Source organism: Theobroma cacao, chromosome 10 (assembly GCF_053813885.1).
Source record: "Theobroma cacao isolate CCN51 chromosome 10, ASM5381388v1, whole genome shotgun sequence".
Classification (NCBI taxonomy): Eukaryota; Viridiplantae; Streptophyta; class Magnoliopsida; order Malvales; family Malvaceae; genus Theobroma; species Theobroma cacao.
The window spans coordinates 20,581,781-20,599,364 of NC_142648.1; the positions used below are offsets into that span (position 1 = coordinate 20,581,781).

The 17,584-nt window shown below is 33.3% G+C and overlaps 1 protein-coding gene and 1 long non-coding RNA gene across 2 annotated transcripts; both read left to right on the forward strand.

Annotated features, from left to right (window-relative positions):
* The first annotated feature begins 9 nt into the window (after positions 1–9).
* Positions 10–8,808, forward strand: LOC18586835 (uricase / urate oxidase / nodulin 35). Its single transcript, XM_018129484.2, has 8 exons — positions 10–387; positions 1,183–1,275; positions 2,914–2,989; positions 5,345–5,454; positions 7,082–7,173; positions 7,434–7,607; positions 7,808–7,901; positions 8,528–8,808. Exons 1-8 carry the CDS (start codon positions 181–183, stop codon positions 8,609–8,611), a joined length of 930 nt encoding a protein of 309 aa, XP_017984973.2. The 5' UTR covers positions 10–180; the 3' UTR covers positions 8,612–8,808.
* Positions 8,809–11,505: 2,697 nt separating this feature from the next.
* LOC148760409 (uncharacterized) lies at positions 11,506–12,207 on the forward strand. The gene is made up of 2 exons (XR_016023183.1): positions 11,506–11,664; positions 11,946–12,207. It is a non-coding gene; the product is annotated as an uncharacterized LOC148760409 (long non-coding RNA).
* Positions 12,208–17,584: the final 5,377 nt, after the last annotated feature.

Here is a 17,584-nt window from a genome sequence, read left to right on the forward strand (position 1 = left end):
TGTAAGATTCCAGATGTGAGGGAGAGTGGGGGCAGGTGATGGGGGAGATAAAAAGAAATACGTGCAAGTTTTCCCTTATAAAAATTGAGTGGATCCTGCCATTCTCTGCCTCCACACCTATTTAAAGCCTTTCCGAGTTGGAAATTTCGGATATCCGCAAGAGGAAGAGGAAGAGGAGCAATGGCGAAGGAGATGGATGGATTCAATTTCGAGCAAAGACATGGGAAGGCAAGGGTCAGAGTAGGCAGAGTTTGGAGGAGCAAAGATGGAAGGCGACATTCCATGGTGGAATGGAATGTCAACATTAGCTTGCTTTCCAATTGTACAGGCGCCTACGTCCGTGACGACAACTCTGACATCGTCGCCACTGACACCATGAAAAACACTGTGAGAATCTTTTAATATTAAACATGTTTTCCCTTTTTCCTATTCTGAGGTTAGGGGTTGGTTGGTTGGTTCGGCTTGTTCTAGGGTAGAGGTTGGAACTTCAATTTGGTAGCGTCATTTATGAATTTCTGACTGCTATAAATCTCGTACTACATAATGGATCTGAAATGTTTCAAAGTTTCGGGGAAAAGAATATAAATTTGAGAAAATCTGGGGGCCAACATGAATGTCAGAAATATTCAATGAGGATTCATCTATCTCTTGAATTCATGGTAGTTTTGATGCGTGCTTAGGCACTTTACAATTTCTTTTCGAAGTTAATAACTCAGGTTTGATCTAAAGGTTGTTACTGTTATAAAGAGAATTAAAGTACGAGGCTTAAATCTTCACTCCACGTGTACTTTATTTTATGTATTAAAAGAAAATTAACTTTTTTTTTTTTAAAGAAAGAATTTGAATCCAACTCTTTGAACAACAATATATGCATCACTTATCCTAAAAATAAATGATATTTGGCACTTTTCGAATTGTATTATGCTACTGAAAGAGATCTATAAAGTTAATAGGATGATATGGAAAAGTATTCGTTTACGCAATTGGTTCGACTGTGGAATAGATAATGAGAAGACAAAAGAATTGTAGGAGTGTATCTCAATATAAAAATTAATCTTCAAACCACAATTTCTTAATTAAGTATTCATCATTTTTACAGTCATGTTGATTGAGAAATTCTCTCTCTTATCAACAGCATTGTTGCCATGTCATCTGAAAGTAATTGTTAAAATTACAATACAGGTTTATGTCAAAGCAAAGGAATGTTCTGAGCAGCTTTCTGCAGAGGAGTTTGCGATTCTACTTGGCAAGCACTTCACATCATTTTATCCACAGGTAGTTTCTTGATATTTAAGAATTTATTTCAATCTGATGAAGAAAAAGGCTCAAATTTCCTTCAATAACTTTTGAGATAATGGTAGGGAGACGGATGATTGCTTCTCTTTCTTAGTACGAGGATAATGTACTTTTCGTTTTCAGTATCACAAAGAAAACAAAATGTAGTGTTTCTCTTACAGATGCATTCCTGAGTTGATACCTCATTCATTTTGGTGGCTTGGGGCAACTTGAGGTCTAGGATTAAATAACTGACATCCCAATTTTGAGTTTTGAGTGAAGTACTGTCTACTTAGTGTTATCACAAAGAAGGAAACCATAGGTGAATATGAGTGGGTAAAGTGAAACATGAAGCTATGAACTCAACATTCATGTATGAAGGGATTAAAATACAACTATAATATTTCTGTCTTACAATATATAACTCAACAATGTTTTGGGCAAATATATTCGAGTTGGGACATAAGCTTCTTTTCTAGCGAGACCTTCCTTCATTCAGTTATTAACCTTGACCTGAGAAAACAAACAATAATGATTCACACATCACAAAGAAACTATTCATGTCAACATTAAATCAAAATATATAGAAAATGAAAAACAAACAAATCATATTCTAGATTGATCTGTGTATTCTTGTTTGGGTTTCATTACAGAAAAAATTTTAAGGTTTAATTGCCAAAATTTTGAGAAAAAAGTCAGTTGGAGAGTTTTTTCATTAGTCAAAGTAATCAAGACTAGAGACAGCTGACATCTTCTGAGAAATTGTTAAAGGTGCTATTTACATTGCTTACCTGACATATTAAATTCATAGTGGCCTAGAATTTTAATCTGAACTCTGAAGAGTTTAAAATGATATAAGAAATAGAGGAGGAGCATTATGAGGTTTTTATTAAGTCTTCTATTTGAGCTTGTTGAAATAAAAATTCTTACCTCTACAAGCTTAGGAGACTTACTTCTTGAAATTTATTATGTTTTGTAACAAAATAAATAAATAAAATAAAAAGCTTTGCTGTGTTTATCAAGTACTTTTAAAATACAGTCTATGCTTTATTCATTTGCTTTTAGTGATGGTATGATGAGCTTTTCCAGTAGGAATATACTTTTGTTCATTCTCTTAAAATATGTTGGTGATGCCTATCAATGAGCAAACCAAATTTTCATTCTTTTCAAGCATCATCTAATTATTTCTTGATTTGCCTTATAAAACTTCAGCTGAACATTTAACTAAATCGGCTTCTTCATGCCACTCTTTCTATCTCTGTTCATGCATACTTCTAGAAATTTATGTATCTTTAAAGGCCACTTGATGACTTCTTTTCCATCAATAAACTTGATTTTGAGTAAGTTTCTCGTGAAAGTAAAATACACCTATTGTACAATTTTTGGTATTTATTGAGCATATAAGATTGAATATGATCTTGAGCTGGCATTATCTAATAAGTGAATTAACATTAATGAGCATCTTAATAACCCTTGCTTGACTTGTTGACAAATTTCTTGATTCATTTTATGACCTTAGTTTTGAAGCATATAGGCTCTATATTTAACACTTGAGTCATTTTGGTGTAACACATTAAATATTATGTAAAATGCTTGTCGTTTTGCTGATGCAGACATTTGGTATCTCTTTTTTTGTAGGTTTTTACTGCAATAGTAAAGGTAGTGGAAAAGCCATGGGAACGAGTATCTGTTAATGGTCAAGCACATGTACATGGTTAGTCTTCCCAATCTTTTAGGGTGAGCTTGCAATAGTTCCGCTTGATAGCTGATGATTTTCTTGCAGGATTAACTATCATCAATAATTCTTTCTTCCTACAAGCCCCATCCCAAACAATAAACAAAAAAAAAAAAATAAGCATGGTTGAAACTTTTTCTTTTGATTTTACATATTTCTTTAAAATGCGAGATGTCTTTTGCTTGGATGTTGCTTAAGTTCGTCTCTGGAAAGGGGCAGAGGACAAGTAAATCATTCATAGAAAAAGGAGGAGAAGAAATTGCCTCTGTCCTTGTCATTGTACTTGTAAATTGTAGTTCTCTCTGACTAAAAAATTAGGGTTAAGAGATAGATTATGTGAGTGAGTATGAGACATGATTTTTTTATGATGTTGTATTAACTATTAAGAGGCTTTTTCAAGAGTTCCGGCATCATCATTTTTTTTTTTTATAATTGGGGGAGGGGGAATTCGAACTCTACTCTTTAGGCAAAGGATCATGCACCAACCAATGGGCCAAATGCTTGGGTGCAGTTCTTGCATTATCTTAGTAGGAAGTGGAAACAAATTATTCATTCTCTCTAAGGATAGCTGCTTCTCTCCTTTCCTTTCTCTTTTCTGGTTTTCTGGTTGTTGCCATTGAACCCTCACAAAATGAAAGTTTTATTTTTTGTTAAAAGATGAATATTTGGTTTTATTTGGCAAATTATTGGCTTTTATAATCAGATAAGATGTCATCTTTGTCCAGTAAAATTTATAGAACTTCGATATGAGTGACAAGTAGGCAAATACTTAAGTAATTTTCTTTTTCCTCTGTTTCTTTTCTTTTTTCATTATTTTTATCTGTGACTTCTGCACATGTATGCTCTTGCAAGCTTAGCCTTATAAATTTAAAGCTTTCATTAAATTTGATACGCATTTCCTGTTGATTCTTTGAATGGTTTTCTCTTATTTCTTGTTCTTGACAGTTTCTTCAGTTTTTTATATTTCTTAGGATGGGAATACAAAGATTGAAATACAATACTGAAGTTGTCTTGCACTATACTTTGCTTATAATGTTCCATTTACCTTGAACTTTAAGGCAAGGGTTTTTCATTTGGGTGAGCATGGATGCTCTCAACCAAACCTTTAACCAATATGTGATGCACATAACCAATTTGCACAGAAACTGTTATGTGGAAATTTTGGGCAAGAATCCTCTCCTTTTGTTTTTCGATGGAGCAAATATCCTTTCCTTTCCTCAAAAGTAATGGAGATCCCATTACTTTTACCATAACTTGATTGTTGATGAAGCAAGAATCCTCTCCTTTTGTTTCCCCCCCATATATCTCTCTCTCTCTCTCTCTCTCCCCCTTTAGGTTAGGTTTTGTCAGAAACCTCTGGCTTCTGTTCTTCTGATTATTGGGCCTTTTTAAAGATGAGTATTTGGAGTTCCTGAAGTACTCAATTTAAAGTTTGCTATTTTCAGTTTAGCATCTTTATTTAAACCAAAATTGGATAACTTGTTCTTAAGTATAGTCGAAATATATGTACATGATATCAACAAAAACATGGAACCTGTTGGGAGAGTGGGATGATAGGTAGGCCATGAAGTTATTAGAAGAACCAGGGAGTGACATCTGGGCCAGATGCCATTGATTAAGATGATCGGATGGTGGAGATATTGGACTGGTTATGTTTGACTTCACCAATGAAAGATAATCTCGTGGTGATTGCCAGAGCACCTTGCATGGTGACACCATTATTCAATAGAGGCAAATGTGAGAAACTGGAAGAGGAGAATGGGAACAAAGTTGGAGGAAGAGAATAATATGTTTGTAAGTAGCCATGTCTCAATTTTTTTTCGGCAAAGGATGAAAGTAATAGCCACGCCATTATTTGAGTGATGGGAATGATCCTTACCCTGAAAATTACACATGCGTAAGAAACCGTGGCCAACTCACCAGGCATTGCTCTAAATGTCAGGATATTTGCAAGTGCATGTGTGAGAAATAAGAAAATTGTGAAGTTAGTATATTTCCATTTCCTGACGTACAGAAATTGAAGCCCCACCTAATGTGTCATCAGGTCTGCAAACCTTATTTGTTAGCCTTTCCAGAAAAAAGTGTTACCATCATAAACCCAAGTAGAACTTTTATAAAGAGGATCCCCTTTTATGGTCATCATTCAGTAGAATTGAGAGAAGCATGTGGTGGTCAAGTAATTATTAATAAGGTTGTCTCTGTGCAACCAAGATTGACAAAGACTTATTTCTTTTTATTGATTATAATGTACATCTTTCTTTGAGTACTTTGATTTGGCTAATAATGAATGTGGTTGCAACTTTTGTCAAATATTTGTTATCTCGTTTATTGAAGGCTTTAAACTTGCATCCGAGAAGCATACAGCAGAGGCAATTGTACAGAAATCCGGCATTTTACAGCTAACTTCTGGTATTGAAGGCCTGTCTTTGCTGAAGACAACCAAGGTAAATTTGTTGGTCTTTTTGTATATCAGATAATGCAATCGGCTCATATGTTTTAAATTTCTTTTCGCATGAACACAAAAGAAAAATGTCTTTTCTTAAAAGTAATTATTTTTATAACATGTTCTTTTAACTCCGTTGGATATGTAATTCTTGCAATTTCTATACTGTCCCTTTTAGCTGTCTGTTTTTGCTATACAATCTGCTTACTGTTTGCACTCCAATGTTACGTAGAAGTTGCATTATCCATCTATAATCAGGACATTACTTTGAAATGCAGTTCTATGGTAGCACAAATGAAATGATCACAGCACTGAATTTGAACCATATCCATTACATTCAGTAGTTAGCACTAACATCTGCTTACAAGCTTCCTTTATGGGAATAAATTTCACTGAGATTATGGTAGTCATTCTGAGAGAATTTTTTTATGTCAGATGGATCTTTTAGATTGCATTGTGAATTTACTTTCCTGGATCTCAATTTTTTAACCTTTAGGAAGCAACTGCTTGAACTTTCTACTCAAAAGCATTCTGCAAATGTGCCCTAAAACAATAAAAGGTTCTCCTTTACTGTGTTGATTGCAACCGAATTAGGAAACATGAACTGCTGCTCTTGTTGTCTTCCTTATCTGTCCCCCATAACGAGTTTGTTTTCTCATGTTAATAAAATTTATTGGATCTTAATGAAATCTTCTGAATAAAATGTTGATTATTACATTATTCAAATAATTGGCAAATATAATGTCTTGTCAACAAGAAATAGGCTTTTAAAAATCCATTCTTAAAACAAGCTCCTCACGAGAGAAAGACAAGGAAGAAATTTGATGTTCGATTATAGGCTGTGTTATTTTTGCAAGATATTTTTCTTGTTTCTGGCCTTCTGAAGTAACATATGAAGGTCATTATGTGTCTTCCATGTTACCATTTCTTGAACGCAATTCTATTTAAGAATTGGAGGAGCTAGGTATGGATGATGTGCCCATCTTATCATAAAGCACCTCTTCAGTAGTTGTGTTGCTAATTTGATGCATATAATATCTCCTAAGTAGTGTTTTAACTCATGGTAGATTAATGATAATATTCTGTATCTTCGTATCTAGTTCCTCCTTTTACTCATGGTACTAGACCATGTAACCTTAATGATGGTTAGTGCTAACAGTGCACAAGTGAGGGAGCAGTTTCTGGGGCTAAGAAATTACAAGTGACAAAAAGTCTGTTGTAATCCTAACAGGATTTTCTAATTTATCAGATGTTGCATTTCAAGGTTCTATATATGCCATTTGTCCTCTAATGCTGATCAAATTCCTAAACGGGTATCAATACCTACCCCCTGCATCCTCTAGTGCTTTGCATATGCACCTAGTTTGGCTTTTTAAATGTTCTACACTTATGCACCTTTTGAAGCATTCATTATTGCTGGCTTTTTATAACATATTGATGGGTTTTAAGGCACTGTATAATTTGAAGTTCTGGTTTCATTTGATGCATCTTGTTAAATTTTCAACAAATTTGGTAATTGTTAGGGTTAATATTTAGTACTTAGTTCAATAATACTCTTCTGTTTCTATCTTTTAAGCTAACATCTTTTTGATTTCTGTGCTGATTTTTGGAGTTTGTCCTATGAACAGTCAGGATTTGAAGGGTTCATTAGGGACAAATACACAGCTCTGCCTGAAACGCGAGAAAGGATGCTGGCAACGGAGGTTACCGCATCTTGGAGGTATAATTTCTTTTTCTATTTGTTAAGTTTGATACTAAGTTAAAAGAAGGCATCCGGGTAATTTGTTAACAATATGCAATAGTGTAAAAGCCTTTTCTTGAAGATTGATTTATCATGCTTCAGGTGTATTTCATATGAGTTTGATGCCAATATAATACACTGAGATGCTGACTTGATTCTTAACACAGTTTTTTTGCTCCCTATTGAGTTTAGAGGGTGCTTAATTGTTTCACCAAAATATATGTGGTTTGTGGATGCAGGTATTCATATGAATCTGTCTCTAGCATCCCTCAAAAGCCACTTTACTTCAATGAATGTTACCTGAATGTGAAAAAAGTTTTGGCTGATACTTTCTTTGGTCCTCCTGATGGGGGGGTATATAGTGCATCTGTTCAAAGCACTCTTTTTCATATGGCAAAGGCTGTACTTAGCAGGTTATCTCTCTCTTGCTCTCTTTCTTTATGAGCTCGCACACACTTGTGTACTCATGTGCATGAATGGTCAGATGTGCACCAGTGCATGCATACACATGATGTTAGAACTCTTTAGTTTTAGACACTCAGTTTCACAGTTTTCATTTTTACGTGGTGCTGTTTTGAGAATTGATATTCATCTTGGTTTTAATGATTTTAAGGTTCATGGACATATCATCGGTTCAATTAAAAATGCCAAATATCCATTTCTTACCCGTTAATATATCAAGCAAGGATATCGGTGTCATTGTAAAGGTATGACTCTTTGCCATTACATAACTGCCAGAATGTAGTTACTGGAATGCAACTGGTCATTGGTCATTTTAAGGGAGGGGGAGGAGGGGGAGAACTTAATATAGAATAAGAGGATTGGATGTTAAAAGTTAACACATTGGATTTGAAGAGGTCTTCCTACAGTATAAAAGTAGTAGTTAATGACATTTGACTGTCAAGCAGATAAAATTTTTTTGAGTTTTCAGCTAAAAAGTGAAAATGGTGCTGAAGATTTCTGCCATGTTTATAGCCCTTGTCCAGTCACCTGCTCTACTGCCTGTTGTCCTCTTGCTGATGCTTCATTAATCAGTGTTCTTCTTTCTTTAACTTTTGGACTCTCAACTCTGTTGGTATATTCTTCAGAAATTTATCCTTTTCCATGAATGTTATTGTTTCTAGTGCTTCTAATGCCAGTTGGAGTCTTATTTAGAGAGTGATTTCAATGGAAAGTAGGGGAAGCAGAAGCAGAATGTCCCTTTGGTTCTTTTTAGTGAAACTTATACGGAGATGATGGTGATGAATTGTTGAGTTGCTATCTAATATATAAACACGGGATAAAGTTAACCTTTCTTAGTGACATTTTATGATGATACCGATGATTAATGCAGTTCAATGATGATGTTTATTTACCGACGGATGAACCACATGGATCGATTGAAGCTACCTTGAGCCGTTTCTGGTCAAAGATGTAGCTGCTGAATGTACTATGGTCGAAGTATGGTGCAGGTTCTGCTTCCTTCTGGTTTCATTTTCCTGTAATCTGCAGGATAGTATATTTTGTTTATGTAAAATAAAGAACCTGTTCACAAAATGTTCATGTTAAATGATCATATAAAAAAAAAAACAAATTGTCAGAGAATAAATAATAAATTTCAATTTATTTGGCTTATTGATTAGTGCATATTCCTTTTGCCTAAAGAACAGGATTCGAATCTCCTTTCTATAAAAAAATTTAATGTTTTGCACCCGAATATTTGATTCATTGGTTAATATATGATTCTCAGTTCAAATTTCCTTTCTCTCAATTATAAAAAAAATTAGCTGTAAGAATGAGCTTTTTTTTTTTGAAATTGGGAATTTTTATTAATATGATCCACATGTGCATCATTTTCTCTCCAACCATAAAGAAAGTGGATGCATTTTTCATTGCATATATTTATTTTGGAAACTAAAATCATAAATAAAAATTATTTCCTAGAAAGTCTTCCAACTTTTTGTCTCAAATCTTTGAATCAGGTTTTCATTCAAATAAGTAAGTTTTTAAGTAAATAATTATTGGGTTTATATTTAATGCATTGTTAGAATATTGATTCTATACATTATCGGTGAAAAAACTTCAGTGTCATAGGTCCTAGAAGATATCCAACAAAATTGAGCACATTGCTGCAATAAAAAAAGAATAATTAATTATTAAAAAAATTAATATTTAATTTTAAGATTTTAAAAATTTTAAATTTATTTTTATAATGATGTGACATGATTTGGTAAACGAGTAGTATATAAAAATTATAACTTGTCATTGCATAAAATATAAACTCATAATAATACAAGTGAAAAATAAATTATCATAAAATTTAATCCGAATAATTTGCTATCATGAGTTAAATATAAATCTACTTGTAAAAATCAAGTATTTATAAGTTTGTTAATATCGTGTATTGAATTTTTTGACAAAAAGAAGTTGAGAGATGACATAGGTAACTTGAGAAAGTGCGAATCTCTATGAATATTTGATTTTGATTTTTTTCTCCTCTTTCATTTAAATTCAAGTAAACTTAAATTTCACATATATTTCTTATATTATTACTTCTTATTTATATCTTATTTAATTTTAATTCCGAGTAAAAAATCTAATATATATCCCCCCATAGATTGCTATCTACACCTGAGCTAATAATATCGAGCAAACCTTATTCTAACAGCGAAGGGGCAAGAAATAAAGTAAATTCGTCATTGGTTTCATCTAGCATATGATAAATGGGTCCTTTTTCTTTTTATCAATTGCAGGCATTCGGATCACTAATAACAAAATTTAATCTTTGGGAGTAATTTGCTATTCCGTATAACACTTCCACACCTTCCTTGGAATCATTGTTGCAATACACACCTAAAAGTGGACATCTTCTGGTATCAGCTTTTTTACTGATATCTCTAGTCCTCAATTCTCCTTCCAATTTTAGCTTGGTTAAAGACATTTCAGTTTACCCGGTGAATATTCCTTTAAACCTTAGAGCTTCCTCAATAAAAATCCTTTGAGATATGCTCAAAGTTGAATCTTTGGCAACAGAAATCATGGCACTTCATGGGTTGGAATTGCATGTGTTACTTAGAATCTCCTTTTTTCCTAGACTTAGGTATCTATTCATCCATCTTGGATAGAATCCCTAATCCTTCTGTTTAACTTTGTAGAGGGGTTCTTGTGATAGGGAGAGAGAAAATGTTGTAAATAAATAAAAAGATGTGTTGGAGGTAATGGAGAGGAAGATTGGAATAGTTTTTGAAATATCGAATGTTATGACAAGTGAAAGAGAATAAGCAAATGACAGTATAAGGTTGAGAATATGGCAAAAAACAGCTTAGTATAAGAGAATTTGAGAAAGAGTACGTAGAGAGAGAGAGAGCTAAGAGTGACAATGTGTCTACACTTGCTTTCTAAATCTTGTTCTCCCAAAATGAATTGTCATAACTCTATATATATAGAGCAAGAAGAAACAATTACTCAAGAATATATTTTAATGCACATAATGAGTAATAATATTGAGGAGAGCTTAATGGACATAATGGATAACACTTTCTAAAACTCATTATTTGGCCATTCAAGTAGTAGTTTTATGGCATAATGTTTTAAAAAAATCCTTGACCTATTCAAGAAAATTCAAATAAGCTTTTCTTCTTTTATTACATTCAATCAAGCTTTTGTATTTTTATTTTCGATCAAATAGGTCATTATGATTGATAGTTGACTAATTGTCATTAGTCAAAATAACACTTGTTATTTTATATCCATGTGGCACCAACATTGATGTGGAGGGTGCAAATACCACATAACCATGTCATTAGTACGATGATAATAGTGCTCCACAGGATGTGAAGTAATATTCCAGACATGGTGAATTGCACTTAGTATGATGATGATAGTGTTCCTCACAATGTGAGGTAACATTCCACATGTGGTGCCAATGCATAGAGATAAAAGTAGAGCGAGCCCCACACATGGTGAGGAAAAATTCCACTATATGGTGGCGATGCTCCATATGAGTGAGGCCAATGTGCCACTCATAATCCTAGACGTGGGATGCCCATACGTGGGCTAGAACTTAGTAGGCAACTTGCACTCATGATTATTGCATATTACTTTTGTTATTGTGATGCCTTTTATGAATTTGTCTTGTGTTTGTGATGTTTGATTAAGTTGTAAATTAAACTTTAAGCTATACGATAGACAAGATGGGTTAATAGATAGAATAAATCCAAATGCATTAATTGAGTTTAAGGATTATAAAGAAAGAATGGCCACTTAATTTTTATGAATTGATTATTGATCACTAAGTTATATGAATTGAAACATGATTACTTGAGTTGGGTTCGACATTGATCACTAAATGTTATGATTGGTTTCTCTTGGTGAATCTTGAGTACATGTGCAGCTCATATGATTTATGAAAAGATTGGAGTAAAGCACCCTTAGCTTGGGTTATATGATTAAGTATTGTTTCTCTTAAGAGGATCCGATATCACAAGTAAGGTACAACTTTATTTTTTTCCCTACAGGGTTTTTCGTAAATATTTTGCTTATCTATTGAATTATATGTTTGTGAATGTCGTTTTCACTATGAAAATGGGCTTCGTTTATGACAACTTTATTTTATGAGAAATTTGAAATTAAGTATGTTTATCTCAAATTCATATTTATCTTAATGATGTAATTTGTGCAAAGGTCTTTCCTTTGGCTTATCCCTTTCTTGTATTCACTCATGGAAGATTTGTGACTCACACGTTATTTTTCCCAAATATTTTTATTTACAGATAAGTGATAGCATTCAGCTCCCCAATCATGGAGGTGTGATCTGTTCATCTTCCTTTGGTAAGTGTCTAGCAGCCCGCTTGATGCCTAGAGAGTTGGGTCATGTTCCACTGACGAGTCAGTTTTATGTTTATGTTTATGTTGATAGCTATTGAACATGTTTATAATAATGTAGCCAATGCTTGACATATACTTATGAATGTTATGGATGAATGTACAAATGTGGTTCAAAAGTCTATATGGACACTTGAGGATATTAAGATATGACTATAACATGATGTATGAGTTGTTAACTTTAAATTTATTATGAATGAATGCTCTTGGATAGTTTATGTTGAGAAGTTCCGTAATTGTGTATAATTGCCTAAAGATGCATGCATGAGTTTGATATTGTATGCTTTATGTAAGATGATTATGGTTAATGGGCTGAGTTATGATGAATGAACATAAAAAGGCTTGCTTGGGCCTAACGAGTTATACCCGTCTGGTTCATACGTCGGTCACGATCCCTCCAAGAAGTGGGATGTGACTATCTCATCCTTGAAAAGACTACTGTTAAGATTATGCTTGATCCATAAAAGGCATTGTATTGAATTTTATTTCTATAGTGGATTCTAAAATTCCTTAGTGAAGCTAAGGGAAAGGATGCAAGCAAGGAGGCTAAGCCTCTATAAAATTCTTGTGTTGTTTCTGCTTTTTAATTCCTTCTAAGTTACTTGTGTTTGCCATTCATTTCATTTTATATAAAAAAATTTAAAATTTCCCATCATCTTGATCACGTTTAAAGAAGGTTTTTCATTCAAGAAAAGCTTTAATTTTCTAAAATTAGCTAGAATTTTCAAAATATTCCAATTCACTCCCTGTTGGAATTACTCATATTGAGCTTATTGCACTAATAATTTGTATTAAAGCTAGGGCTTATTTTTTTTTAGTCTAACAACTTTGAGTGATCTAAAAGCAAAGCTCAACACATCAAGATGGATTCCACCTTAACTATTCTTGGTAAAGGACACTTAACTTAAAGACCTCTATACTTCTCAAGTACGAATTACCCTTGTTGGAAGAAAAGAATAGAGATGTTCATTCAATCAGTAGGCCTTGAGGTTAAAATGTTATTTTAGATGGTCCTTATGTCCCTATTAAGGAAGTAAATGGAAAACTACTATTAAAACTAGGAAAGAGTGGCATGACAAAGAAAAGAAGTTGATACAAACAAATTATAAGGCTTTCAATACCCTTTTTTGTTCTCTTAATGCTGGTGAGTTCAGTAAAGTATCCATATGTGAAACCATAAAAAAAATTTGGGATACCTTAGAAACTATCTATGAGAAAACAAACCAAGTTAAGGAATCTAAAATAGGATTTCTCACACGTGACTATGAGCTATTTTGGATGAAAGAAGGTGAGACTATAAACCAAATGTACGAGAGATTCACCAACATAGTTAAAGGTTTGAAGGTTTTAAGAAAAGACTTCCCAAATGCCTAATTAGTTAAGAAGGTACTTTATAATCTTCCCAAGTCATGGAGACCAAAAGTGACAGCGATAGAGGAAGTAAGAAACCTAAATGATTTTAAACTAGAAGAGCTTATAAGATCCTTACTTACCTATGAGATATCCTTAAAATGTGAAAGTGCTTTAGATGATGAAAAGAAAGAGGATATTAAAAAGAAAGGATAGCTTTAAACTCCACAATTAAAGAAGATGAGAGGAACATAAGATATGAGAGTCAAGAGGATGAGGACATAGCCATGCTAGCCAAGAGGCTTAGTAAATTCATGAAGAGGAATGATAAAGGTAAAGGACCCTCTAGAAGAGATATGCCAAAAAGGATAATATAGCAACAATCACTTGATATGCTATGAGTGTAAAAAATCAGGAGACACCAAGTATGAGTGCCCAAACAAGAATGCCTCAAAGAACTTCAAGAAGAAAGCCATGGTTGCCACTTGGAGTGATAGTGATGACTTTCAAGATGAAGAAGATGAAACTGCCAACCTTTGCTTCATGGCACTTGAAGACACCAAGGTATGCTTTACATCCTATGATTTTAGTTCATGTACTTTAGATCAAGACTCATATTCATTTGATGAACTACAACATGCAAATGATGACTTAGTATTTGAGTTTGAAGAAAAGACATTAAAATACAAGAACATTATATCCAAGCTTAAGGTAGAAAATGAATTCTTAGTCAAGACAAAAATTAAAGTAGGAAGCATAGTCAAGGACTTGAAAGTTGAGAGAAATGAGTTGAAAAAGAAAAATGAGAATTTGCATATCACATTTTCAAAATTTAACATAAGTCAACAAAAATTGAATGACATGCTAGAAACACAAAGAGCATTCTTTGACAAAGAAGGATTAAGCTATGATGGTACTCACAAGGAAATTCATTTTAAAAATTTCTTTGTTAAAGAAAATGAAAAGCTTGACTCATTCACTAGATGTATTTATTGTCATAAAGTAGGACATTCTATTTGTTCTTGTCCTTTGAGAACTACCACTTATAAAGGTAAGAGAATCAAAACTGTATGGGTTTAAAAGGAACTAAACCTCCACATGATAAGGTGGTAAGATTAGAGTGGGTTCCAGAAAGAATCAAAGACACTAACTCTTATGGAACACAGAAAATTTGGGTACCAAAGTCAAAATTTTTTAATTTTGTCTTCGTAGGAGGAGCTCACTTGCTTGGAATCAAAAGCACAAAAAAAAGGAAAGTGGTATCTTGATAGTGGATGCTCTAGACACATGACTAGGACCAAGGAGTCTTTAAAGGAATTAAGACCAAAGAAAGGAAGAAATGTGACCTTTGGAGATAACTCAAAAGGTCACATTAAAGGTATTGGTACTATTGGTAAAAATTCCTTCTCTCAAATTGAAAATATTTTATTTGTAAATGGTCTTAATCATAACTTGTTGAGTGTTAGTCAACTTTGTTACAAGAGTCTTAGAGTCATATTTGAATCATTGCCTTGTCATTTTGTTGATATTAAAACTAACGAAACTTTCTTTATTGGTCATAGACAAGGTAATACATATATTGTTTTCTTGGATGATTTATCTTTTAACAATGTAGATTTCATGGCTAAAAAGAACGAGGATAGTTGGTTATGACATAAAAAACTAGGACATGATAGCATGAACACAATTTCAAACTTATTATCTCTAGATCTTGTAATAGGCCTCCATAAGCTAAACTTTAAAAATGACAAACTTTGTGATGCTTGTGCTAAAGGCAAACATAGGAAAAGCTCATTTAAATCCAAAAAGGATGTAGCTACTATTAGAGCCTTACAATTACTACACATAGATCTTTTTGGACCAATTAGGCCCTCTAATTTAGGAGAAAAGAATTATTGTTTAGTAATTGTGAATGATTATACTAGGTTTTCTTGGGTTTACTTTCTTGCTCACAAGGATGAAGCTTTAAAAATCTTTGCTTCTTTTTCCAAAAGAGTTGAAAATGAGAAAGGGTACAAAATAACAAATGTTAGGAGTGACTGTGGAAAAGAATTTGAAAACCGAGGTTTTGAGCAACTTTGTGATGAAAATGGATATAGCCATTATTTTTCAGCCCATAAGACTCCACAACAAAATGGAATAGTGAAAAGAAAAAATTAGACTCTAAAAGAGATGACTAGAACCATGCTATGTGAGAAAAATTTACCTAGGTATTTGTTAGATTTGAACAACATCATGTTTTGATAACGAAAATCATGTCTTCTTGAACTTAATGTCAAGTATTTGAAATTGTCTCAATTACATTTTTAGTCCCTTAAGGTTACAAAATTGTTTGAAAAGTCATGCATCCTTAGAAAACATCTTACAAGCTTTCAAACAATGCATTTTTAGCTAAGAAATTAAGAGCAAATATGCTTGAAATGTTTATTTGAACATAGGTACAAGGCAATGAGAAAGTAGCTAGAGAGAAACACTAAAAAGTTAAGGGAACTTTAGGACACAAGCCAAAAGTGCATCCTAGTGAAGCTTAAGTCGATCTGAAGGTTGAAAAAGTGCAAAACTTGAAAATCATAAAGCCCTAATTGACTATAGAGGAAGCATAGTCGATCTTGTTTCAAAAAGATCAAGAAAATCAAGTTTAAAATAGCCATAGTCGACTACAGAGGAAGCATAGTCACCTTGTTCTAGAAAGATCAAGAAAATCAAGTTGAGAATAGCCATAGTCAACTATAAAGGAAGTATAGTTGACCCTGATAAGTCAAAGGCTAAAAGAAGTCAATTTTAAAGAGCCATATTGACTATAGAAAGCTCGATTTGAAAAAGACACGCTCTTGGGAAGTGGATTGATGAAAGGAAGATTATACTTAACTATGGAAACCCTAATTGAGAAATTTGAAAAACATAGTTGTTGGTTCTAAATAAATGTGCTAGAGGGGGGGTGAATAGCACTTTTTGGCTCTTGGCAAGATGAGGAACTAATTTGAAAAGCAATGAAAATAAAAACAGAGTAGACAATGTGCAGGAATTTAGAGTGGTTTGGTCCAAAACCTACATCCACTACCTTGATTATCCAACCAAGGATTTTCTAAACTAATCCACTATAAACCGGTGAAATTCACAAGCTTTTACAATGGCTTTTACCAGACTCAGCCAAAACCTTTCACAATAGTTTCTTCCAAGCTCAACTATAACCCAACACCTAACTTTTCAAGGCTAAGTTAGAACCTTTATCTAAACAAGAAATCCTAGCTTGATTGAACCCCTTAGAGTGACCCTTTCACTCTAAGAATATCAAGAGAAATGAAATAGAAATGTACCTATGGTCACAAAGTTGATCTAAGCGGTACAAGTTGAAGTGCAAAACACAACTACAAAGATGGGCGTTGAGTGCAGTAAAGTGCAGAGTGATTTTTACTAGTTTTTGAGCTCTTTTTGCTTGGAAGCCTTCTCTTTTCTATTTCTATCCGTTGGAACCTTCTTTTATACTTGGAGAAACAACTTTGATGGCAGTTTGATAGTTTTCTGGCTATTGGAAACAGTTGGGAGTTGGTTCTAGCCGTTAATCTGTCTTTTAGTGCAGACTTCAAAATTGCAAGCAGAATGCTCTTAGTCGACTAACCGATATCTTAGTCGACTAAATTATCTCTGTCTTCTATTCTCAGTTTATGGTAGTTCTGGCAGTGTGCACTTAGGCAACTAATTCATTCCTTGGTCGACTAAGTTGGTTCTATTTCTTAATACTCTTCAGCCCGCCAACCTTTGATTTAAATCTTAGCTAACTAGCTCTTCATTAACTGACTAAGGGACTTCTGTCTTGTTGATCAATTGTGACTTCCTTATTTCTATGCTTTTTGATATGTGCATTTTTAATGATTGTTTATTTATTTGCATACAATTTTGTCCTGCACACTCAAATATAAATATTAGATACAAATGAAATGGGAATGTTTTATTATCATCAAAAACTAATGGAGCCAACAATCCCCCCCTTTTTTATGATGACAAAACATTCCTTGATTATTAGCACAGTGTCCTTTTATTCTTTTTCAGTTTTGCACAAATATGAGGATTTCTCCCTCTATGTGTGTGCATATTTTGATTGTTCATTCTAGCAAATTTTATTCATGTCATATAGAAAATGACATCATACATTCAGAATATATATATATATATATAT

What these genes read in the sequence shown, in the direction of transcription:
- LOC18586835 (XM_018129484.2), top strand. Translation starts at nt 181, where the DNA reads ATGGCGAAGGAGATGGATGGATTCAATTTCGAGCAAAGACATGGGAAG. An exon ending in TGGTCAAGCACATGTACATG is followed by an intron (nt 2,990 to 5,344) that starts GTTAGTCTTCCC and finishes CGTTTATTGAAG; the next exon opens with GCTTTAAACTTGCATCCGAG. An exon ending in GAGGTTACCGCATCTTGGAG is followed by an intron (nt 7,174 to 7,433) that starts GTATAATTTCTT and finishes TTGTGGATGCAG; the next exon opens with GTATTCATATGAATCTGTCT.